We start from the raw sequence: 26214 nt of genomic DNA on the forward strand, positions 1-26214 counted from the left end.
TTCTGGACTAGTGTTGTCGTTAGTGTTCTGGATTAGTGTTCTGGACTAGTGTTGTCATTAGTGTTCGGTACTAGTGTTGTCATTAGTGTTCGGTACTAGTGTTGTCATTAGTGTTCGGGACTAGTGTTGTCATTAGTGTTCGGGACTAGTGTTGTCATTAGTGTTCGGGACTAGTGTTGTCATTAGTGTTCGGGACTAGTGTTGTCATTAGTGTTCGGTACTAGTGCTGTCGTTAGTGTTCGGTACTGGTGCTGTCGTTAGTGTTCTGGACTGGTGCTGTCGTTAGTGTTCTGGACTGGTGCTGTCGTTAGTGTTCTGGACTGGTGCTGTCGTTAGTGTTCTGGACTGGTGTTGTCGTTAGTGTTCTGGACTGGTGTTGTCGTTAGTGTTCTGGACTGGTGTTGTCGTTAGTGTTCTGGACTGGTGTTGTCGTTAGTGTTCTGGACTGGTGTTGTCGTTAGTGTTCTGGACTGGTGTTGTCGTTAGTGTTCTGGACTGGTGTTGTCGTTAGTGTTCGGGACTGGTGTTGTCGTTAGTGTTCGGGACTGGTGCTGTCGTTAGTGTTCGGGACTGGTGCTGTCGTTAGTGTTCGGGACTGGTGCTGTCGTTAGTGTTCTGGACTGGTGCTGTCGTTAGTGTTCTGGACTGGTGCTGTCGTTAGTGTTCTGGACTGGTGCTGTCGTTAGTGTTCTGGACTGGTGCTGTCGTTAGTGTTCTGGACTGGTGCTGTCGTTAGTGTTCTGGACTGGTGCTGTCGTTAGTGTTCTGGACTGGTGCTGTCGTTAGTGTTCTGGACTGGTGCTGTCGTTAGTGTTCTGGACTGGTGCTGTCGTTAGTGTTCTGGACTGGTGCTGTCGTTAGTGTTCTGGACTGGTGCTGTCGTTAGTGTTCTGGACTGGTGCTGTCGTTAGTGTTCTGGACTGGTGCTGTCGTTAGTGTTCTGGACTGGTGTTGTCGTTAGTGTTCTGGACTGGTGTTGTCGTTAGTGTTCTGGACTGGTGTTGTCGTTAGTGTTCTGGACTGGTATGTCGTTAGTGTTCTGGACTGGTGTTGTCGTTAGTGTTCTGGACTGGTGTTGTCGTTAGTGTTCTGGACTGGTGTTGTCATTAGTGTTCTGGACTGGTGTTGTCATTAGTGTTCTGGACTAGTGTTCTGGATTAGTGTTCTGGACTAGTGTTGTCATTAGTGTTCGGTACTAGTGTTGTCGTTAGTGTTCTGGACTAGTGTTGTCGTTAGTGTTCTGGACTAGTGTTGTCGTTAGTGTTCTGGACTAGTGTTGTCGTTAGTGTTCTGGAATAGTGTTCTGGACTAGTGTTGTCATTAGTGTTCGGTACTAGTGTTGTCATTAGTGTTCGGTACTAGTGTTGTCGTTAGTGTTCGGGACTAGTGTTGTCGTTAGTGTTCGGGACTAGTGTTGTCGTTAGTGTTCGGGACTAGTGTTGTCGTTAGTGTTCTGGACTAGTGTTGTCGTTAGTGTTCTGGACTAGTGTTGTCGTCAGTGTTCTGGACTAGTGTTGTCGTCAGTGTTCTGGACTAGTGTTGTCATTAGTGTTCGGTACTAGTGTTGTCGTTAGTGTTCGGTACTAGTGTTGTCGTTACTGTTCGGGACTAGTGTTGTCGTTAGTGTTCGGGACTAGTGTTGTCGTTAGTGTTCTGGACTAGTGTTGTCGTTAGTGTTCTGGACTAGTGTTGTCGTTAGTGTTCTGGACTAGTGTTGTCGTTAGTGTTCTGGACTAGTGTTGTCGTTAGTGTTCTGGACTAGTGTTGTCGTTAGTGTTCTGGACTAGTGTTGTCGTTAGTGTTCTGGACTAGTGTTCTGGACTAGTGTTGTCATTAGTTTTCGGGACTAGTGTTGTCATTAGTGTTCGGTACTAGTGTTGTCATTAGTGTTCGGGACTAGTGTTGTCATTAGTGTTCGGGACTAGTGTTGTCATTAGTGTTCGGGACTAGTGTTGTCATTAGTGTTCGGTACTAGTGTTGTCATTAGTGTTCGGTACTAGTGTTGTCATTAGTGTTCGGTACTAGTGCTGTCATCCGCCAGGACAGCGGAGTCAATCACCACCTTCCGGAGACACCTGAAACCCCACCTCTTCAAGGAATACCTAGGATAGGATAAGTAATCCTTCTCACCCCCCCCCCCTTAATGATTTAGATGCACTATTGTAAAGTGGCTGTTCCACTGGATGTCAGAAGGTGAATTCACCAATTTGTAAGTCGCTCTGGATAAGAGCGTCTGCTAAATGACTTAAATGTAAATTTAAATGTCATTAGTTTTCGGTACTAGTGTTGTCATTAGTGTTCGGTACTAGTGTTGTCATTAGTGTTCGGTACTAGTGTTGTCATTAGTGTTCGGTACTAGTGTTGTCGTTAGTGTTCGGTACTAGTGTTGTCGTTAGTGTTCGGTACTAGTGTTGTCGTTAGTGTTCTGGACTAGTGTTGTCGTTAGTGTTCTGGACTAGTGTTGTCGTTAGTGTTCTGGACTAGTGTTGTCGTTAGTGTTCTGGACTAGTGTTGTCGTTAGTGTTCTGGACTAGTGTTGTCGTTAGTGTTCTGGACTAGTGTTGTCGTTAGTGTTCTGGACTAGTGTTGTCGTTAGTGTTCTGGACTAGTGTTGTCGTTAGTGTTCTGGATTAGTGTTCTGGACTAGTGTTGTCATTAGTGTTCGGTACTAGTGTTGTCATTAGTGTTCGGGACTAGTGTTGTCATTAGTGTTCGGGACTAGTGTTGTCATTAGTGTTCTGGACTGGTGTTGTCGTTAGTGTTCTGGACTGGTGTTGTCGTTAGTGTTCTGGACTGGTGTTGTCGTTAGTGTTCTGGACTGGTGTTGTCGTTAGTGTTCTGGACTGGTGTTGTCGTTAGTGTTCGGGACTGGTGTTGTCGTTAGTGTTCGGGACTGGTGCTGTCGTTAGTGTTCGGGACTGGTGCTGTCGTTAGTGTTCGGGACTGGTGCTGTCGTTAGTGTTCTGGACTGGTGCTGTCGTTAGTGTTCTGGACTGGTGCTGTCGTTAGTGTTCTGGACTGGTGCTGTCGTTAGTGTTCTGGACTGGTGCTGTCGTTAGTGTTCTGGACTGGTGCTGTCGTTAGTGTTCTGGACTGGTGCTGTCGTTAGTGTTCTGGACTGGTGTTGTCGTTAGTGTTCTGGACTGGTGTTGTCGTTAGTCTTCTGGACTGGTGTTGTCGTTAGTGTTCTGGACTGGTGTTGTCGTTAGTGTTCTGGACTGGTGTTGTCGTTAGTGTTCTGGACTGGTGTTGTCGTTAGTGTTCTGGACTGGTGTTGTCGTTAGTGTTCTGGACTGGTGTTGTCGTTAGTGTTCTGGACTGGTGTTGTCGTTAGTGTTCTGGACTGGTGTTGTCGTTAGTGTTCTGGACTGGTGTTGTCGTTAGTGTTCTGGACTGGTGTTGTCGTTAGTGTTGTCATTAGTGTTCTGTACTAGTGTTGTCATTAGTGTTCGGTACTAGTGTTGTCATTAGTGTTCGGTACTAGTGTTGTCGTTAGTGTTCGGTACTAGTGTTGTCGTTAGTGTTCGGTACTAGTGTTGTCGTTAGTGTTCTGGACTAGTGTTGTCGTTAGTGTTCGGTACTAGTGTTGTCATTAGTGTTCGGTACTAGTGTTGTCATTAGTGTTCGGTACTAGTGTTGTCATTAGTGTTCGGTACTAGTGTTGTCGTTAGTGTTCGGTACTAGTGTTGTCGTTAGTGTTCGGTACTAGTGTTGTCGTTAGTGTTCTGGACTAGTGTTGTCGTTAGTGTTCTGGACTAGTGTTGTCGTTAGTGTTCTGGACTAGTGTTGTCGTTAGTGTTCTGGACTAGTGTTGTCGTTAGTGTTCTGGACTAGTGTTGTCGTTAGTGTTCTGGACTAGTGTTGTCGTTAGTGTTCTGGACTAGTGTTGCCGTTAGTGTTCTGGACTAGTGTTGTCGTTAGTGTTCTGGATTAGTGTTCTGGACTAGTGTTGTCATTAGTGTTCGGTACTAGTGTTGTCATTAGTGTTCGGGACTAGTGTTGTCATTAGTGTTCGGGACTAGTGTTGTCATTAGTGTTCGGGACTAGTGTTGTCATTAGTGTTCGGTACTAGTGCTGTCATTAGTGTTCGGTACTGGTGCTGTCGTTAGTGTTCTGGACTGGTGCTGTCGTTAGTGTTCTGGACTGGTGCTGTCGTTAGTGTTCGGGACTGGTGTTGTCGTTAGTGTTCGGGACTGGTGCTGTCGTTAGTGTTCGGGACTGGTGCTGTCGTTAGTGTTCGGGACTGGTGCTGTCGTTAGTGTTCTGGACTGGTGCTGTCGTTAGTGTTCTGGACTGGTGCTGTCGTTAGTGTTCTGGACTGGTGCTGTCGTTAGTGTTCTGGACTGGTGCTGTCGTTAGTGTTCTGGACTGGTGCTGTCGTTAGTGTTCTGGACTGGTGCTGTCGTTAGTGTTCTGGACTGGTGCTGTCGTTAGTGTTCTGGACTGGTGTTGTCGTTAGTGTTCTGGACTGGTGTTGTCGTTAGTCTTCTGGACTGGTGTTGTCGTTAGTGTTCTGGACTGGTGTTGTCGTTAGTGTTCTGGACTGGTGTTGTCGTTAGTGTTCTGGACTGGTGTTGTCGTTAGTGTTCTGGACTGGTGTTGTCGTTAGTGTTCTGGACTGGTGTTGTCGTTAGTGTTCTGGACTGGTGTTCTGGACTAGTGTTGTCATTAGTGTTCTGGACTAGTGTTGTCATTAGTGTTCGGTACTAGTGTTGTCATTAGTGTTCGGGACTAGTGTTGTCGTTAGTGTTCGGGACTGGTGTTGTCGTTAGTGTTCGGTACTGGTGTTGTCGTTAGTGTTCGGTACTGGTGTTGTCGTTAGTGTTCGGTACTGGTGTTGTCGTTAGTGTTCTGGACTGGTGTTGTCGTTAGTGTTCTGGACTGGTGTTGTCGTTAGTGTTCTGGACTGGTGTTGTCGTTAGTGTTCTGGACTGGTGTTGTCGTTAGTGTTCTGGACTGGTGTTGTCGTTAGTGTTCTGGACTGGTGTTGTCGTTAGTGTTCTGGACTGGTGTTGTCGTTAGTGTTCTGGACTGGTGTTGTCGTTAGTGTTCTGGACTGGTGTTGTCGTTAGTGTTGTCATTAGTGTTCTGTACTAGTGTTGTCATTAGTGTTCGGTACTAGTGTTGTCATTAGTGTTCGGTACTAGTGTTGTCGTTAGTGTTCGGTACTAGTGTTGTCGTTAGTGTTCGGTACTAGTGTTGTCGTTAGTGTTCTGGACTAGTGTTGTCGTTAGTGTTCGGTACTAGTGTTGTCATTAGTGTTCGGTACTAGTGTTGTCATTAGTGTTCGGTACTAGTGTTGTCATTAGTGTTCGGTACTAGTGTTGTCGTTAGTGTTCGGTACTAGTGTTGTCGTTAGTGTTCGGTACTAGTGTTGTCGTTAGTGTTCTGGACTAGTGTTGTCGTTAGTGTTCTGGACTAGTGTTGTCGTTAGTGTTCTGGACTAGTGTTGTCGTTAGTGTTCTGGACTAGTGTTGTCGTTAGTGTTCTGGACTAGTGTTGTCGTTAGTGTTCTGGACTAGTGTTGTCGTTAGTGTTCTGGACTAGTGTTGTCGTTAGTGTTCTGGACTAGTGTTGTCGTTAGTGTTCTGGATTAGTGTTCTGGACTAGTGTTGTCATTAGTGTTCGGTACTAGTGTTGTCATTAGTGTTCGGGACTAGTGTTGTCATTAGTGTTCGGGACTAGTGTTGTCATTAGTGTTCGGGACTAGTGTTGTCATTAGTGTTCGGTACTAGTGCTGTCATTAGTGTTCGGTACTGGTGCTGTCGTTAGTGTTCTGGACTGGTGCTGTCGTTAGTGTTCTGGACTGGTGCTGTCGTTAGTGTTCTGGACTGGTGTTGTCGTTAGTGTTCTGGACTGGTGTTGTCGTTAGTGTTCTGGACTGGTGTTGTCGTTAGTGTTCTGGACTGGTGTTGTCGTTAGTGTTCTGGACTGGTGTTGTCGTTAGTGTTCTGGACTGGTGTTGTCGTTAGTGTTCGGGACTGGTGTTGTCGTTAGTGTTCGGGACTGGTGCTGTCGTTAGTGTTCGGGACTGGTGCTGTCGTTAGTGTTCGGGACTGGTGCTGTCGTTAGTGTTCTGGACTGGTGCTGTCGTTAGTGTTCTGGACTGGTGCTGTCGTTAGTGTTCTGGACTGGTGCTGTCGTTAGTGTTCTGGACTGGTGCTGTCGTTAGTGTTCTGGACTGGTGCTGTCGTTAGTGTTCTGGACTGGTGCTGTCGTTAGTGTTCTGGACTGGTGCTGTCGTTAGTGTTCTGGACTGGTGTTGTCGTTAGTCTTCTGGACTGGTGTTGTCGTTAGTCTTCTGGACTGGTGTTGTCGTTAGTGTTCTGGACTAGTGTTGTCGTTAGTGTTCTGGACTGGTGTTCTGGACTAGTGTTGTCATTAGTGTTCTGGACTAGTGTTGTCATTAGTGTTCGGTACTAGTGTTGTCATTAGTGTTCGGGACTAGTGTTGTCATTAGTGTTCGGGACTAGTGTTGTCGTTAGTGTTCGGTACTGGTGTTGTCGTTAGTGTTCGGTACTGGTGTTGTCGTTAGTGTTCGGTACTGGTGTTGTCGTTAGTGTTCTGGACTGGTGTTGTCGTTAGTGTTCTGGACTGGTGTTGTCGTTAGTGTTCTGGACTGGTGTTGTCGTTAGTGTTCTGGACTGGTGTTGTCGTTAGTGTTCTGGACTGGTGTTGTCGTTAGTGTTCTGGACTGGTGTTGTCGTTAGTGTTCTGGACTGGTGTTGTCGTTAGTGTTGTCATTAGTGTTCTGTACTAGTGTTGTCATTAGTGTTGTCATTAGTGTTCGGTACTAGTGTTGTCATTAGTGTTGTCATTAGTGTTCGGTACTAGTGTTGTCATTAGTATTCTGTACTAGTGCTGTCATTAGTGTTCGGTACTAGTGTTGTCGTTAGTGTTCTGGACTAGTGTTGTCGTTAGTGTTCTGGACTAGTGTTGTCGTTAGTGTTCTGGACTAGTGTTGTCACCAGTGTTCTGTACTAGTGTTGTCACCAGTGTTCGGTACTAGTGTTGTCATTAGTGTTCTGTACTAGTGTTGTCATTAGTATTCTGTACTAGTGTTGTCATTAGTGTTCGGTACTAGTGTTGTCATTAGTGTTCTGTACTAGTGTTGTCATTAGTGTTCTGTACTAGTGTTGTCATTAGTATTCTGTACTAGTGTTGTCATTAGTATTCTGTACTAGTGTTGTCATTAGTATTCTGTACTAGTGTTGTCATTAGTGTTCTGTACTAGTGCTGTCGTTAGTGTTCGGTACTAGTGTTCTCGTTAGTGTTCTGTACTAGTGTTGTCATTAGTGTTCGGTACTAGTGTTCTCATTAGTGTTCTGTACTAGTGTTGTCATTAGTGTTCTGTACTAGTGTTGTCACCAGTGTTCGGTACTAGTGTTGTCATTAGTGTTCTGTACTAGTGTTGTCATTAGTGTTCTGTACTAGTGTTGTCATTAGTGTTCTGTACTAGTGTTGTCATTAGTGTTCGGTACTAGTGTTGTCATTAGTGTTCGGTACTAGTGTTGTCATTAGTGTTCGGTACAAGTGTTGTCACCATACGACCATTTTAACTTCCAACCCAATACCAGCTTTACTATCACCATACTCTATAGCATCACATCACTTGATACCAAAACTAGATCACACATAGAAAAGACATATTTGCCAAAGTTACAGAATGGCACTTGATCCAGACAGATAAATTCAGCTTTTGAGTTCAATATCATTACATTTGAAATGTTTTACTTGCAACATTGTTCACGGAGACAGCCTTATATGCAGTAATTAATAAATTATACAATCATATACAATCAATTAGACTTTTACCTATCTGACTCCATAATGGTAATCAGTTATTGGAATGTTCCATCTCTATTGGTGAACTGGGTAAATCAGGATGTCGACTAGGTCTATTCATAATACAGGTGAATGCATATTATTCAATAGGACTGTGTGTATTTATTGAGTTATTCAGCTTGTTTTGGCTGATTTCATGAGGTTACAGACGACAAACAATCCCTTTTCATTTACGACTTATTGGTAACGGATAAGAGAACATATTTTATTGTACTGATTAACAACATTTGTGTAGAAAAAAAAGCAGTCTTCTTTATAGACGTGTGCGCTGTCTCTTTAAATGAGTGTCATTTGTTAGGCTGATTGTGGGTATGGAATCTACTGGAAACCAGGAGGAGGCAAAGGAGAGAATTCGTTTTTGGTGCTGCAATGGAGACTAAGTCAATTAATAAAGTTTGTGGTGACAATCAGCTTTAAAATCTGCCTATTTTGCATTATGGTTTGGTAATTATCACAAAGTACGTGGGTAGTGAATTCATCTGTAGTCGAGTTAGGAAAGTTTGCCTACATTTTAAACCTGGAAGCTACCGGTATCATCCTGCATTGTAAAAACAATTCTGGCCTGTATGGACATTGTTTTGCGAACCGTAATGAACAATTTCATTACGGTCCGTGTAGCATTATTCAAGCGTGTTAGTGTCTGTGCAGCATGAGTGGGGACTGTGGAGCTAATGCAGCTTCAGAACACTCAAAAATGTACAGACGTTTCGGTATTCCCTGCAACACTATTCTGTACTCTGATTAGACTGATCTGTTACACTGCCCTCTTGTGGGAGAATAGAGGTACTGACAGATGAGAAAAACTGACACTGACTGAAAGAAGTATTTAGAAATGTTGACTAAAACTAGAAGTAACTGAAGCAGTACTGTCTATAAATATAATGTACTTTCACCCTGACCCCTAACATCTCCTGTAGCTGGGGTCGGCCATCTTGGAGGCAGTGGAGAGGAACACGCTCAGTGTGGAGCCGGTGGGCTTCCAGACGCTGCCTGTCGTCAAGGCCTCTGCTGTGGAGTGTGGAGGACCAAAGTGAGTACGCTAACAACTACCCCAGCTGACAACTACCCCAGCTAACATGCTAACAACTACCCCAGGTGACCACTACCCCAGCTAACATGCTAACAACTACCCCAGCTGACGACTACCCCAGCTGACGACTACCCCAGCTAACACGCTGACAACTACCCCCGCTGACAACTACCCCAGCTGACGACTACCCCAGCTAACACGCTGGTGACTACCCCAGCTGACGACTACCCCAGCTAACACGCTGACGACTACCCCAGCTGACGACTACCCCAGCTGACGACTACCCCAGCTGACGACTACCCCAGCTGACGACTACCCCAGCTGACGACTACCCCAGCTGACGACTACCCCAGCTGACGACTACCCCAGCTGACATGCTAACAACTACCCCAGCTGACGACTACCCCAGCTAACACGCTGACGACTACCCCAGGTGACAACTACCCCAGCTGACATGCTAACAACTACCCCAGCTGACGACAACCCCAGCTGACATGCTAACAACTACCCCAGCTGACGACTACCCCAGGTGACAACTACCCCAGCTGACACGCTAACAACTACCCCAGGTGACAACTACCCCAGCTAACATGCTAACAACTACCCCAGGTGACAACTACCCCAGCTAACATGCTAACAACTACCCCAGGTGACAACTACCCCAGGTGACAACTACCCCAGCTAACACGCTGACGACTACCCCAGCTAACACGCTGACGACTACCCCAGCTAACACGCTGACAACTACCCCAGCTAACACGCTGACCACTACCCCAGCTGACACGCTGACCACTACCCCAGCTGACACGCTGACGACTACCCCAGCTGACACGCTGACCACTACCCCAGCTGACGACGACCCCAGCTGATGACTACCCCAGCTAACCCGGCTAACGGCTAACCCTGCTAACGACTAGCCCAGCTGACCACTACCCCAGCTGACACGCTGACCACTACTCCAGCTGACACGCTGACCACTACCCCAGCTGACACGCTGACCGCTACCCCAGCTGACCGCTACCCCAGCTGACACGCTGACCACTACCCCAGCTAACACGCTGACCACTACCCCAGCTAACCCGACTAACGGCTAACCCTGCTAACCCGGCTAACCCTGCTAACCCGGCTAACGGCTAACCCTGCTAACCCGGCTAACGGCTAACCCTGCTAACCCGGCTAACGGCTAACCCTGCTAACGACTAGCCCATCTAACGACTAGCCCATCTAACGACTACCCCCGCTAACACACTGACCACCACTGCTCATTGTTTACAAAAGTTGAGAGGAATTATCAGTAACCATCTACAGTTGTCTATCATTCATTCACCCTACCGTTTTCTCTTCGTTTTGTTCACTGCTGTTCTCTGTATGTTCCTCAGTCACATTCTAACATGTCCTCCACTGTTCTCCATGTTCCCTCTGTTTAATAGGCCTCACATTCTAACATGTTCCTCCACTGTTCTCCATGTTCTCCATGTTCCTTCTGTTTAATATGCCTCACATTCTAGCATGTTCCTCCACTGTTCTCCATGTTCTCCATGTTCCCTCGTGTTTAATAGGCCTCACATTCTAACATGTTCCTCCACTGTTCTCCATGTTCCTTCTGTTTAATATGCCTCACATTCTAGCAACATGCTCCTCCACTTACACTACATGGCCAAAAGTATGTGGACACCTGCTCATCAAACACCTCATTCCAAAATCTTGGGCATTAATATGGAGTTGGTCCCCTCCATTGCTGCTACAACAGCCTCCACTCTTCTGGGAAGAGTTTCCATTAGTTGTTGGAACATTGCTGAGTGGACTTTCTTCCATTTAGCCAACGAGCATTAGTGAGGTCAGACACTGATGTTGGGTGATTAGGTCTGGCTCGCCGTCGGCGTTCCAATTCATCCCAAAGGTGTTGGATGGGGTTTAGGTCAGGCCTATACAGGCCAGTCAAGTTCTTCCACACTGATCTCGACAAACCACTTCTGTATGAACCTGGCTTTGTGCACGGGGTGTTGTCCTGCTGAAACAGGAAAGGTCACTGTGCATTGGGGCAGGTAGCGTTCTCCTGGCATTCTCAAAACCCAGATTGGTACGTCGGACTGCCAGATGGTGAAGCGGGACTCATCCCTCCAGAGAACACGTTTCCGCTGCTCCAGAGTCCAATGGCGTTGAGCTTTACGCCACTGCAGCCGTCGCTTGGCATTGCTGATTCTGGGCTCGTGTGTTGCTGTTCTGCCATGGAAACCCATTTCATGAATCTCCTGACCAACAGTTTTGTGCTGATGTTGCTTCCAGCAGCAGTTTGGAACTCGGTAGAGAGTGATGCAACCGAGGACAGACTTAAATTTATTTTTTATACACTCAACCCACTTCAGCTCTCGATGGTCCCTTTTTATACACTCTACCCACTTCAGCTCTTGATGGTCCCTTTTTATACACTCTACCCACTTCAGCTCTCGATGGTCCCTTTTTATACACTCTACCCACTTCAGCTCTCGATGGTCCCTTTTTATACACTCAACCCACTTCAGCTCTCGATGGTCCCTTTCTGTGAGCTTGTGTGGCCTATCACTGTTTTTCTCCTAGACGTTTCCACTTCACAATAACAGCACTTACAGTTGACCGGGGCAGCTCTAGTAGGGCAGAAATTTAACGAACTGACTTGTTGAAAAGGTGGCATCCTATGACGGTGCCACGTTAAAAGTCACTGAGCTCAGTGACGCAGTGGTTAAGGACGCTGTACTGCAGCGCCAGCTGTGCCACCAGAGACTCTGGGTTCGCACCCAGGCTCTGTCGTAACCGGCCGCGACCGGGAGGTCCGTGGGGTGACGCACAATTGGCCTAGCGTCGTCCGGGTTAGGGAGGGTTTGGCCGGTAGGGAAATCCTTGTCTCATCGCGCACCAGCGACTCCTGTGGCGGGCCGGGCGCAGTGCGCGCTAACCAAGGCTGCCAGGTGCATGGTGTTTTCTCCGACACATTGGCGCAGCTGGTTTCCGGGTTGGATGGCGCTGTGTTAAGAAGCAGTGCGGCTTGGTTGGGTTGTGTATCGGAGGACGCATGACTTTCAACCTTCGTCTCTCCCGAACCCGTACGGGAGTTGTAGTGATGAGACAAGATAGTAGCTACTAAACAATTGGATACCACGAAATTGGGGAGAAAAAGGGGTAAAATTTAAATAAATAAAAATACATTTAAAAAAGTCACTGAGCTCTTCAGTAAGGCCATTCTACTGCTAATGTTTGTCTATGGAGATCGCATGGCAGTGTGCTCAGTTTTCTACACCTGTCAGCAACGGTTGAGGTTGAAATAGCCGAATCCACTGATTTTTGAAAGGGTGTCCACATACATTTGAATATATAGTGTATCTCCATGTCTGTGTTTAATATGCTCTCCTTCTGCTCTGTCTACAATATGAATCAGTAATCATCTCTCTAGAATCCTAGGGGGAGATTACAATGTACTGAAACGGCTATCCTCCTTCCTCACCCAACCGTGACCAATCAGAATCCACCGCTGGCAATTGACTTCCTGATAATGTCTCTGACCTTGGTTAGAATATTTTGTGGATTAAAGGAGATTATTTGTTCAAGTTGGGAGGAAGAAGAGAGAATTGGGGGAAATTATGTTTTTGTTCTCAGTGGTTCACTGTCTGTGTGAAGGGAATACAATGTGTTTACCCAAAGACCGCATTCATTCTGGTTCCACCCTGCTCTCACCATTTCTTTCATTCTTCCTCGATGTGTCTCTCCCCCTCGCTCTATGTGTCTCCCCCTCGCTCTGTGTGTCTCCCCCTCGCTCTGTGTCTCTCCCCCTCGCTCTGTGTGTCTCTCCCCCTCGCTCTGTGTCTCTCCCCCTCGCTCTGTGTCTCTCCCCCTCGCTCTGTGTCTCTCCCCCTCGCTCTGTGTCTCTCCCCCTCGCTCTGTGTGTGTCTCCCCTCGCTCTGTGTGTCTCTCCCCCTCGCTCTGTGTGTCTCTCCCCCTCGCTCTGTGTCTCTTCCCCTCGCTCTGTGTGTCTCTCCCCCTCGCTCTGTGTGTGTCCTCCATCCCTCTTTCTATTCCTTAAACATGATCAGTCCAGTTAGGCTGGCCAGGCCTGGTCTCTCAATGTGCTGTGATGTTGAGCTTTAGGTGATGAGACATTCAGCTGTTTTCAGGGTAATACTGGGCCTCTTCCTTACCACTTGGTTTCAGAATGGTCTTCCTTACCACTTGGTATCAGAATGGTCTTTCTTACCACTTGGTTTCAGAATGGTCTTCCTTACCACTTGGTTTCAGAATGGTCTTCCTTACCACTTGGTTTCAGAATGGTCTTTCTTACCACTTGGTTTCAGAATGGTCTTTCTTACCACTTGGTTTCAGAATGGTCTTCCTTACCACTTGGTTTCAGAATGGTCTTTCTTATCACTTGGTTTCAGAATGGTCTTCCTTACCACTTGGTTTCAGAATGGTCTTTCTTACCACTTGGTTTCAGAATGGTCTTTCTTACCACTTGGTTTCAGAATGGTCTTCCTTACCACTTGGTTTCAGAATGGTCTTCCTTATCACTTGGTTTCAGAATGGTCTTCCTTACCACTTGGTTTCAGAATGGTCTTTCTTATCACTTGGTTTCAGAATGGTCTTCCTTACCACTTGGTTTCAGAATGGTCTTCCTTACCACTTGGTTTCAGAATGGTCTTCCTTATCACTTGGTTTCAGAATGGTCTTCCTTATCACTTGGTTTCAGAATGGTCTTTCTTATCACTGTCTCTCTGTTTCTTGTCTCTCCTCACAGAAAGTGTGCCCTTAGTGGCCAGACCAAAACCTGCAAGCACAGAATCAAGTTTGGTGATTCCAGCAACTATTACTACGTGTCTCCTTTCTGTCGTTATCGGGTGAGTTGTCTACAGCACTCTCATTTATCAACCTGTAGTCCCCTACGACGTCTACAGCACTCTCATTTATCAACCTGTAATCCCCTACAACGTCGACAGCACTCTCATTTATCAAGCTGTAGTCCCCTACGACGTCTACAGCACTCTCATTTATCAACCTGTAATCCCCTACGACGTCTACAGCACTCTCATTTATCAACCTGTAGTCCCCTACGACGTCTACAGCACTCTCATTTATCAACCTGTAGTCCCCTACGACGTCTACAGCACTCTCATTTATCAACCTGTAGTCCCCTACGACGTCTACAGCACTCTCATTTATCAACCTGTAGTCCCCTACGACGTCTACAGCACTCTCATTTATCAACCTGTAGTCCCCTACGACGTCTACAGCACTCTCATTTATCAACCTGTAGTCCCCTACGACGTCTACAGCACTCTCATTTATCAAGCTGTAGTCCCCTACGACGTCTACAGCACTCTCATATAGCAACCTGTAGTCCCCTACGACGTCTACAGCACTCTCATTTATCAACCTGTAGTCCCCTACGACGTCTACAGCACTCTCATTTATCAACCTGTAGTCCCCTACGACGTCTACAGCACTCTCATTTATCAACCTGTAGTCCCCTACGACGTCTACAGCACTCTCATTTATCAACCTGTAGTCCCCTACGACGTCTACAGCACTCTCATTATCAACCTGTAATTCCATACGACATCTACAGCACTCTCATTTATCAACCAGTAGTCCCCTACGACGTCTACAGCACTCTCATTTATCAACCTGTAAACCCATACGACGTCTACAGCACTCTCATTTATCAACCTGTAGTCCCCTACGACGTCTACAGCACTCTCATTTATCAACCTGTAGTCCCCTACGACGTCTACAGTACTCTCATTTATCAACCAGTAGTCCCCTACGACGTCTACAGCACTCTCATTTATCAACCTGTAAACCCATACGACATCTACAGCACTCTCATTTATCAACCTGTAAACCCATATGACGTCTACAGCACTCTCATTTATCAACCTGTAGTCCCCTACGACGTCTACAGCACTCTCATTTATCAACCTGTAAACCCATACGACGTCTACAGCACTCTCATTTATCAACCTGTAAACCCATACGACATCTACAGCACTCTCATTTATCAACCTGTAGTCCCCTAAGACGTCTACAGCACTCTCATTTATCAACCTGTAATCCCTTACGACGTCTACAGCACTCTCATTTATCAACCTGTAATCCCCTACGACGTCCACAGCACTCTCATTTATCAACCTGTAATCCCTTACGACGTCTACAGCACTCTCATTTATCAACCAGTAGTCCCTTACGACGTTTACAGCACTCTCATTTATCAACCTGTAATCCCCTACGACGTCTACAGCACTCTCATTTATCAACCTGTAATTCCATACGACTACAGCACTCTCATTTATCAACCTGTAATCCCCTACGACGTCTACAGCTCTGTTTATCAACCTGTAGTCCCTTACGACGTCTACAGCACTCTCATTTATCAACCTGTAATCCCCTACGACATCTACAGCACTCTCATTTATCAACCTGTAATTCCATACGACTACAGCACTCTCATTTATCAACCTGTAATCCCCTACGACATCTACAGCACTCTCATTTATCAACCTGTAATTCCATACGACTACAGCACTCTCATTTATCAACCTGTAATTCCATACGACTACAGCACTCTCATTTATCAACCTGTAATCCCCTACGACAGGGGTGTCAAAGTCAAATGGACGGAGGGCCAAATAAAAAATTTAGCTACAAGCCGAGGGCCGGACTGTTCGAATGTTCATTGAAAAATTTTTAAATGACGCATATAGTCTAGTGAACCTAATTGAACCTACTGAAAACCTAACAAATATATTCCAATATGATCAGATAAATAAAGCAATATTTTCTTATGGCTCTGTCAGTAATCTTTAATTTTCAACAGACACAAAAGACAAATTTCCTTTATATAAAAATCCCCATAACATGAACATTAAATGAAAGAAACCGGTATTCAAGGCACCATCAGTAGCCTATATTTTCTATTTTAGCAAAAGTGGGCTAAATTTACTTCAAAGAAAAAAACAATAATAGCAATTTTCTATCATCCACTCAACTGAAATATTTTTTCCACAAGTTCATCAATGTTCGGGGTAAGGCTCTGAGCTGAGGAAATCCTCAGAATTGAGTGGAGGTGTTCAGCAGTAAGTCGACTTCTGTGTGATGTTTTGTTCAGGTTCATCAAAGAAAAAAGTTGTTCACACAGGTATGTGCTGCCAAACATAGACAACGTTTGAGCAGCCTGGATGCGCAGCTGGGGCATTGTGTCGGGGAGGAAACGGGCGAACTCCGCAGCACCCACTGCCGCATATTTTGCCCTCAGTGCATCATTGCATTGGAGGTCAATCAACTCCATTTGGAGGTTTGGTGGTGAGCTTTCCACATCAACAGCAAATGGGTTACCGAGCAGTTCCAACCTGCTTTTTTGTGCTTCAAAGTCAGCAAATCGGCGTCGAAAGTCAGCGGCAAGCATACCTATTTTATCAGCCAACTGTGCGCTCGGGAACGCACTGGTAGAGAGCTTCTCTTTCATGGTCTGGCAGCTGGGAAAGTGGCTCAAATTTTCTTTCCGCATCTGCGTCTCCCACAGAGTCAGTTTGGTTTTAAATGCCTTCACTGTACTGTACATATCAGAGATGACATGATCCCGACCCTGCAGCTGCAAGTTCATTGCATTCAGATGACTCGTAATGTCACACAGAAAAGCCATTTCACACAGAAACATTTCGTCTCGGAGTTGTGTTGTGTCTTTCCCTTTGCTGTCCAAGAACAGACAAATCTCCTCACGAAGCTCGAAACATCTTTGAAGCACCTTTCCCTGGCTTAGCCATCGCACCTCTGTGTGATAAGGCAAATCACCATGCTCCGTTTCTAACTCCGTCAGAAATGCCTTGAACTGGCGGTGATTCAAACCTTTGGCTCTGATAAAGTTAACTGTGCGCGTGATGATGCTCATTACATGCTCCATTTTCAAGGCTTTACCGCACAACGCTTCCTGGTGTATGATACAATGATAAGCTGTCAGCTCACCTGTCGCGTTTTCCTCTTGCATCTTTTCCCGTATCTTCGCCACCAGTCCGCTCCTGTGTCCACACATCGCAGGTGCTCCGTCGGTTGTCAAACCCACGAGTTTTTCCCAAGGCAGCTCCATCTCATTTACACATCTTGACACCTCTTCATACAAATCATGCCCCGTAGTTGTGCCATGCATAGGACGTAAAGCCAAAAACTCCTCTGTCACGCTTAGGCTGGAGTCCACTCCGCGGATGAAAATTGACAACTGGGCAATGTCAGAAATGTCGGTGCTCTCATCCACAGCCAAGGAATATGCAATGAAATCTTTTCCCTTTTTCACAAGCTGCTCTTTTAGATTGATGGACAACTGGTCTACTCTCTCGGCAATGGTGTTTCTGCTCAGACTCACATTTAAAAAGAGTTGCCTTTTTTCTGGGCAAACTTCGTCACAAACTTTAATCATGCAGTTTTTGATGAAATCCCCCTCCGTAAATGGCCGGGCTGATTTAGCGATCTCTTCTGCCAAAATAAAACTGGCCTTGACAGCAGCCTGGCCTTGTGATTTGGCTTTTTTGAACAGAGCCTGTCGAGATTTGAGGCCTCGTTTTAATTCCTCTGCCTTTTGTAGCCTTTGTTCCATGTCCATATTCTTGTTTTTGTCCGCGTGTTTCGTTTCATAATGTCGTCTCAGATTATACTCTTTCAGTACCGCCACACTTTCTCCACACAGAAGACACACAGGTTTTCCAGCTACCTCCGTGAACATATACTCCGACTCCCACCTTGTTTGAAACCCCGGTTCTCAGTGTCCACCTTCCGTTTTGCCATTTTTGATGGGTATCTGAAAGTTAATTTTACTGTGATGCTGACGACTGCTGTGCCAATAAATATTGAAATGAAGCAGCCTACTGCTCGGTGCGTCACCGTTGCATTGTGGGAAATGTAGTATTGGTGCGTGTAAAAGATCTGCGGGCTGCCGGCTTGCTGCGGTCTGCGGGCCGGTTCTAATAATAAATCAAGATCATCCCAGGGGCCGTAAAAAACCTTCTCGCGGGCCGGATGTGGCCCGCGGGCCTTGACTCTGACATATGTGCCCTACGACGTCTACAGCACTCTCATTTATCAACCTGTAATTCCATGCGACTACAGCACTCTCATTTATCAACCTGTAATTCCATACGACTACAGCACTCTCATTTATCAACCTGTAATTCCATACGACTACAGCACTCTCATTTATCAACCTGTAATTCCATACGTCTACAGCACTCTCATTTATCAACCTGTAATTCCATACGACTACAGCACTCTCATTTATCAACCTGTAATTCCATACGACTACAGCACTCTCATTTATCAACCTGTAATTCCATACGACTACAGCACTCAAAGTCGTATTCCCTGCATAAGAAAAGGATTCATGTCCACCATCTGTTTCACCAGTCTAGACATTTAACCTTGATCTCTCTCTCTCTCCAGATCACGTCAGTTTGTAACTTCTTTACCTACATCCGCTACATCCACCAAGGGCTGGTCAAGCTGCAGGACGGTGAGATCAGCTCGCAGTGCATTTCCTGTAACGCTGCAGCCATGTTGTTTTTGCCTATACAGTCACATGTGAATACACTTTGTCTTTAGTGGTTCTAGCTAATGTGAAGTTTAGATGGAATACATGGATGGATGTGCTATCAGGAAACCACAGTACAAGGCCACATGCATATGAATAAGTCATGTAGAGTAGTGTGTCTTATGGACCCAGTGGTGCTGTAGATTGGGCTAACTCAACAGCTATCTGACATGGTGGAATCCTATTAGCATAGAAATGGAATACCTAGAATGGGGAATCCCCATTCACCTCAACATTCTGATTCTATTTCTATGTCCATTACCGTAGAGGGTGGAGGCTCATCAGTCACACAGCTCATTAAGAGAAGTCTCCTCAAGGTTACCGACGAGCACAAGAACGCCGTTGTTTTTCAATAGAGGAGACGAGTTCGTAGCCAAGCGATGATGTTTTTAACGTAGCCACGGAATGGCTGTTCTAGCATTTGGTCGTTTTGGTCTCCAGTTGTCATGTTGACAATGTCCCTACAGTCTAGTCAGAATGTGTTGTAATGTGTTATAATGTCCCTACAGTCTAGTCAGAATGTGTTATAATGTGTTGTAATGTCCCTACAGTCTAGTCAGAATGTTATAATGTGTTATAATGTCCCTACAGTCTAGTCAGAATGTGTTGTAATGTGTTATAATGTCCCTACAGTCTAGTCAGAATGTGTTGTAATGTGTTATAATGTCCCTACAGTCTAGTCAGAATGTGTTGTAATGTGTTATAATGTCCCTACAGTCTAGTCAGAATGTGTTGTAATGTGTTATAATGTCCCTACAGTCTAGTCAGAATGTGTTATAATGTGTTGTAATGTCCCTACAGTCTAGTCAGAATGTGTTTTAATGTGTTATAATGTCACTACAGTCTAGTCAGAATGTGTTGTAATGTTTATGCTCTCTTCTGTCCAATCCTCCTTTCCTCCCTCCATCTCCTTTCCTCCCTCCATCTCCTTTCCTGTTCTCCATCTCCGTTCCTGTTCTCCATCTCCTTTCCTGTTCTCCATCTCCTTTCCTCCCTCCATCTCCTTTCCTGTTCTCCATCTCCTTTCCTGTTCTCCATCTCCTTTCCTCCCTCCATCTCCTTTCCTGTTCTCCATCTCCTTTCCTCCCTCCATCTCCTTTCCTGTTCTCCATCTCCTTTCCTGTTCTCCATCTCCTTTCCTGTTCTCCATCTCCTTTCCTGTTCTCCATCTCCTTTCCTCCCTCCATCTCCGTTCCTGTTCTCTAGCAGAACAGATGTTCTGGGAAGTGATGCAGTTGAGGAAAGAGATGAGTTTTGCTAAGCTGGGCTACTACAAGGAGGAACTGTGACCAACCAATCACGATACAGAACAGAGGGATGCGTGTCTGAATCTCAACCTATCATCAGATGCACTCCCGTGATGGACAGGATAGCTCTCCATTGATCCTACCCTCCTGGCTCTCAGGAGGAAGAAGGACCGCCCCCAACGCTCCTCATCGCCACCCCCTTCCAATCTCTCATCCAATCACGTGTCATTTCAGGAGAGTCCTCCCATCCTCTGTCTTCAATACCTACAAGTATATGACTTAAAATGCATGCCCCTTACATCCTGGTCTACCAATAACAGTGAGTAGTTAATCAGGGTGTAAGGGGATTGGTAGTTCAGACTGACTGGTCTACCAATAACAGTGAGTAGTTATTCAGGAAGGGGATTGGTAGTTCAGACTGACTGGTCTACCAATAACAGTGACTAGTTATTCAGGAAGGGGATTGGTAGTTCAGACTGACTGATCTACCAATAACAGTGAGTAGTTATTCAGGACGGGGATTGGTAGTTCAGACTGACTGGTCTACCAATAACAGTGAGTAGTTATTCAGGAAGGGGATTGGTAGTTCAGACTGACTGGTCTACCAATAACAGTGAGTAGTTATTCAGGAAGGGGATTGGTAGTTCAGACTGACTGGTCTACCAATAACAGTGAGTAGTTATTCAGGAAGGGGATTGGTAGTTCAGACTGACTGGTCTACCAATAACAGTGAGTAGTTATTCAGGAAGGGGATTGGTAGTTCAGACTGACTGGTCTACCAATAACAGCGAGTAGTTATTCAGGAAGGGGATTGGTAGTTCAGACTGACTGGTCTACCAATAACAGTGAGTAGTTATTCAGGAAGGGGATTGGTAGTTCAGACTGACTGGTCTACCAATAACAGTGAGTAGTTATTCAGGAAGGGGATTGGTAGTTCAGACTGACTGGTCTACCAATAACAGTGAGTAGTTATTCAGGAAGGGGATTGGTAGTTCAGACTGACTGGTCTACCAATAACAGTGAGTAGTTATTCAGGGTGTAAGGGGATTGGTAGTTCAGACTGACTGGTCTACCAGTAACAGTGAGTAGTTATTCAGGAAGGGGATTGGTAGTTCAGTCTGACTGGTCTACCAATAACAGTGACTAGTTATTCAGGGTGTAAGGGGATTGGTAGTTCAGACTGACTGGTCTACCAATAACAGTGAGTAGTTATTCAGGGTGTAAGGGGATTGGTAGTTCAGACTGACTGGTCTACCAATAACAGTGAGTAGTTATTCAGGGTGTAAGGGGATTGGTCGTTCAGTCAGTCTGTCTGGAACATGATCATTGCTTGTCATTCTGATTGGTCTGCTAGAATGCATATTGGAACAGAGAGGAATTGCTCTAAACCCAACGGCTGCTTCCCAAATGGCACCCTGTTCACTGTAGTGCACGACTTGTGGCCCCTATGAGCACTGGTCAAAAGTGGTGCGCTAAATATGGAATAGGGTGCCATTTGGGACACAGGACAAGTGTAAATCGAGGCGCTCCGTCCATCCAGCCATCTGTGGTTATTCTATCCATCTATCTCCAGTCCGTATTTAAAACCAGAGGACAGTAACTATGGTGACGACCACACTGCTGTATGTAACTTGACTCCGTTATTATGTGTAAGAAATGCTGAATGAGCTCTTCTGTCCACACTACAAGGCTGAGTCACAAATGGCACCCTATGCCCTATATAGTTAACTACTGTAGTAGTGCAGTATGCACAGCAGGGGTTCCCAAACGTGTTTTATTATTTTTTTTATTGAGATTGCCTTTGTTAAATATTTGTTTCATTTGAGGGACCTAGGAAAATGTCTCATGACTTATTTTAGGAAGGCAATTTATTTAGTTTATTTTGTGTTTTTTTATTTAACCTTTTATTTAACTTGGCAAGTCAGTTAAGAACTACTTCTTATTTACAGTGACGGCCTACCAAGGCCAAACCCCCTAACCCTGACGACGCGGGGCCAGTTGTGCTCCACCCTATGGGACTCCCAATCACGTCTGGTTGTGATACAGCCTGGATTCGAACCATGGTCTGTAGTGACTCCTCTAGCACTGAGATGCAGCTGCGCCACTCAGGAGCCCCCATGATGATGATGATGATGAAGATGATAATAACAATAGAAATAAATAGTCTAGACCTGATTTCCCCAAATGTTTTCCGCTACCAAATGTTTTATTACGATAATTTATATGAACCTTCAATTTAATTACACATATTCTATTTTACAGGAAGTGATTTGATCAATTGATAGCGACGGACACATTGTATAAGATTACTCCGCAAGCGAAGTCCAATTTCTTTTGACTCCTCGACTTCAGAAGGTCGTAAGCTCAGCTTCTCAACGTCATAGAGACAAAGCAAATTCCCCATGTGCATCAGAGTCGCGTCTTCCTCTTTGTCATTTTACTACTTGTTTCTAGCCTAATGCATTGCGGAGTGACGCTTCGTTTTAGATCGGGAGGTCCCGTGCCCTCCCGTGACACTTCGTTTTAGATCGGGACGTCCCGTGCCCTCCCGTGACGTCCCGTGCCCTCCCGTGACACTTCGTTTTAGATCGGGAGGTCCCGTGCCCTCCCGTGACACTTCGACGCCCCGTATGTATAGGTGCCATTTGGGAGCAGAACATGAGGAGGAGGATTCTGTTGGGTTCTGTCCAATACAAGGGACTTTAGAAGAATCTGGACAAATGTTTTGAAGGTTTTAGAAAACACATCGATGATGATGATGATGAAGAACATTCTCTCTGGCTTTTTAGTTCTTTGCCAACCCTTTAGTTAGGATTATGTAGCTGTGTCGTCACGTGTGGTGTGTGTGTGTGTACGTGTGGTGTGTGTGTGGTCTGTGAACGTTCCAATCTATATACCCTTTCCTGGTTTTCCATCCTTCCATCCCTCCAAGTCCTCTGTTAACATTCCAACTCCAAGCTTTCCTCAATTTATTTTAGTGCCTTTCTGGAACACACTGAATAAAAAATGGTATACCACTGGAACCAACGTGTGTCTGTTTGTGAACATGAAATCTGTTGTCCCAAACACTCTCAGTCAGTGTAGATATGATGACACATTTAAGGGTAAAATTGTCAGGACACAATTCTATTGCATAATAAAAATAGATATATACGTTGTTCAGTACATTCTGCACGTTGCCCATGCGTTGTCTTATAAATGTAGGGCAACTTATCTTACTGTTAATGGTTCTCCTTCCTGCCACGTCTCTGGGCTTTCCACAGGATTGTAAATCTTGGTGAAATTACGTCCTTTTTATACAGTAGTTTTGACGATGTTACTGTTTCAATATGTTTGCAATTCTATTGCATTTAAAAATGTCAATTCGTTGTCGTCTTTCACAATCACAGAGTTCATCAGTATAGATTCAACACTCCTGTATCTCCTCCCACCAGCCTCCTCTGCAGTATAGATTCAACACTATAAACTTTATTATCTTGGACTGAACACAATTATACTGCATATAAAATACTTCCTGGTTCAATACCCATGTTGTGCATCCCAAACGGTAACCTATTCCCTATATAGTGCACTACTTTAGACCAAACCAAATGTATGTATATAGCCCTTCGTACATCAGCTGATATCTCAAAGTGCTGTACAGAAACCCAGCCTAAAACCCCAAACAGCAAGCAATGCAGGTGTAGAAGCACGGTGGCTATGAAAAACTCCCTAAAAAAGCCAAAACCGAGGAAGAAACCTAGAGAGGAACCAGGCTATGTGGGGTGGCCAGTCCTCTTCTGGCTGTGCTGTGTGGCGATTATAACAGAACATGGCCAAGATGTTCAAATGTTCATAAATGACCAGCATGGTCCAATAATAATAAGGCAGAACAGTTGAAACTGGAGCAGCAGCACAGCCAGGTGGACTGGGGACAGCAAGGAGTCATCATGTCAGGTAGTCCTGAGGCATGGTCCTAGGGCTCAGGTCCTCCGAGAGCGAGAGAATTAGAGAGAGCACACTTAAATTCACACAGGACACCGAATAAGGACAGGAGAAGTACTCCAGATATAACAAACTGACCCTAGCCCCCTGACACAAACTACTGCAGCATAAATACTGGAGGCTGAGACAGGCCCCATCCGAGGACACCCCCGGACAGGGCCAAACAGGAAGGATATAACCCCATCCACTTTGCCAAAGCACAGCCCCCACACCACTAGAGGGATATCTTCAACCACTAACTTACCATCCTGAGACAAGGCTGAGTATAGCCCACAAAGATCTCTGCCACGGCACAACCCGGGGGGGCAACCCAGACAGGATGATCATGTAGGGCTCTGGTCAACAGTAGTGCACTCTATAGGGCAGTGGTTCCCAACCTTTTACGATTACTGTACTACCCAATGGGATTTTGCTCTTCCCAGAGTACACCTGTAGTACCCACTCGTGTGCTTTTTAGCTTTTTAACCCTATGGTCTCATCATGAGTCTTCTCATGTACCCCCTGTGGATAGGCCAAGTTCCCCCTAGGGATCCTAGTAGCCCTGGATGGGAACCACTGGTCTAGGGAATAGGAACCACTGGTCTAGGGAATAGGAACCACTGGTCTAGGGAATAGGAACCACTGGTCTAGGGAATAGGAACCCCTGGTCCGTTCTCATCGACGGGGCTGTAGTGGAGCAGGTTGAGAGCTTCAAGTTCCTTCACCAACAAGCTAGAATGGTCCAAACACACCAAGACAGCCTTGAAGAGGACACGACAAAGCCTATTCCCCCTCAGGAAACTAAAAAGATTTGGTATGGGTCCTCAGATCTTCAAGGTTCTACAGCTGCAACATCAAGAGCATCCTGACGGGTTGCATCACTGCCTGGTACGGCAACTGCTCAGCCTCCGACCGCAAGGCACTAGTGAGGGTAGTGTGTACGGCCCAGTACATCACTGGTGCTAAGCTGCCTGCCATCCAGGACCTCTACACCAGGCGGTGTCAGAGGAAGGCCATAAAAATTGTCAAAGACCCCAGCCACCCCAGTCATAGACTGTTCTCTCTACTACCGCATGGCAAGCGGTACCGGAGTGCCAAGTCTAGGACAAAAAGGCTTCTCAACAGCTTTTACCCCCAAGCCATAAGACTCCTGAACATGTAATCAAATGCCGACCCAGACTATTTGCATTGTGCCCACCCACCAACCCCACTTTTATGCTGCTGCTACTCTATATTTATCATCAACTCAGCAAAAGAAACGTCCTCTGGCTGGTGACATTGTCATGTCAACTGTGTTTACTTTCAGCAAACTTAGCATGTGTAAATATTTGTATGAACATAACAAGATTCAACAACTGAGACATAAACTGAACAAGTTCCACAGACATGTGACTAACAAATGTAATAAAGTGTCCCTGAACAAAGGGAGGGTGGGGATGAAGTTAAAATAGTAACAGTAAGTATCTGGTTTGGCCACCAGCTGCTTTAAGTACTGCAGTGCATCTCCTCCTCGTGGACTGCACCAGATTTGCCAGTTCTTGTTATGAGATGTTACCCCACTCTTCCACCAAGGCACCTACAAGTTCCTGGACATTTTTGCGGCGTATGGGCTCTTCGCTGGCCATGGCAGAACACTAACATTCCTGTCTTGCAGGAAATCACGCACAGAGCGAGCAGAATGGCTGGTGGCATTGTCATGTCAGGATGAGCCTGCAGGAAGGGTACCACATGAGGGAGGAGGATGTCTTCCCTGTAACGCACAGCGTTGAGATTGCCTGCAATGACAACAAGCTCAGTCCGATGATGCTGTGACACATCGCCCCAGACCATGATGGACCCTTCACCTCCAAATCGATCAGCCTCCAGAGTACAGGCCTCGGTGTAACGCTCATTCTTTCGATGATAAACAAATCCGACCATCACCCCTGGTGAGACAAATCCGTGACTCGTCAGTGAAGAGCACTTTTTGCCAGTCCTGTCTGGTCCAGCGACGATGGGTTTGTGCCTATAGGCGACGTTGTTGCCAGTCCTGTCTGGTCCAGCGACGATGGATTTGTGCCTATAGGCGACGTTGTTGCCAGTCCTGTCTGGTCCAGCGATGATGGGTTTGTGCCTATAGGCGACGTTGTTGCCAGTCCTGTCTGGTCCAGCGATGATGGATTTGAGCCTATAGGCGACGTTGTTGCCAGTCCTGTCTGGTCCAGCGATGATGGGTTTGTGCCTATAGGCGACGTTGTTGCCAGTCCTGTCTGGTCCAGCGACGATGGGTTTGTGCCTATAGGCGACGTTGTTGCCAGTCCTGTCTGGTCCAGCGACGATGGGTTTGTGCCTATAGGCGACGTTGTTGCCAGTCCTGTCTGGTCCAGCGACGATGGGTTTGTGCCTATAGGCGACGTTGTTGCCAGTCCTGTCTGGTCCAGCGATGATGGGTTTGTGCCTATAGGCGACGTTGTTGCCAGTCCTGTCTGGTCCAGCGACGATGGGTTTGTGCCTATAGGCGACGTTGTTGCCAGTCCTGTCTGGTCCAGCGACGA

At 46.1% G+C, this 26214-nt stretch overlaps 1 protein-coding gene across 5 annotated transcripts in view; it reads left to right on the forward strand.

The window, feature by feature from the left end:
• The window catches only part of LOC135530492 (rab-3A-interacting protein-like), a 67446-nt gene extending 44706 nt beyond the window's left edge, over window positions 1-22740 (forward strand). For 4 of the 5 annotated variants that reach the window (XM_064958807.1, XM_064958805.1, XM_064958808.1 and 1 more), the window contains 4 exons: window positions 8763-8875; window positions 13638-13737; window positions 18323-18392; window positions 19677-22740. In XM_064958807.1, the coding sequence (XP_064814879.1) occupies window positions 8763-8875; window positions 13638-13737; window positions 18323-18392; window positions 19677-19759 (366 nt within the window). In that variant the 3' untranslated portion in view covers window positions 19760-22740. The remainder of the gene's footprint in view (window positions 1-8762; window positions 8876-13637; window positions 13738-18322; window positions 18393-19676) is intronic. The other variant, XR_010453857.1, reaches the window with a different exon arrangement.
• The last annotated feature ends 3474 nt before the right edge of the window (window positions 22741-26214 follow it).

The sequence above is a fragment of the Oncorhynchus masou genome, unplaced genomic scaffold, assembly GCF_036934945.1.
Source record: "Oncorhynchus masou masou isolate Uvic2021 unplaced genomic scaffold, UVic_Omas_1.1 unplaced_scaffold_1354, whole genome shotgun sequence".
NCBI classification, from domain to species: domain Eukaryota; kingdom Metazoa; phylum Chordata; class Actinopteri; order Salmoniformes; family Salmonidae; genus Oncorhynchus; species Oncorhynchus masou.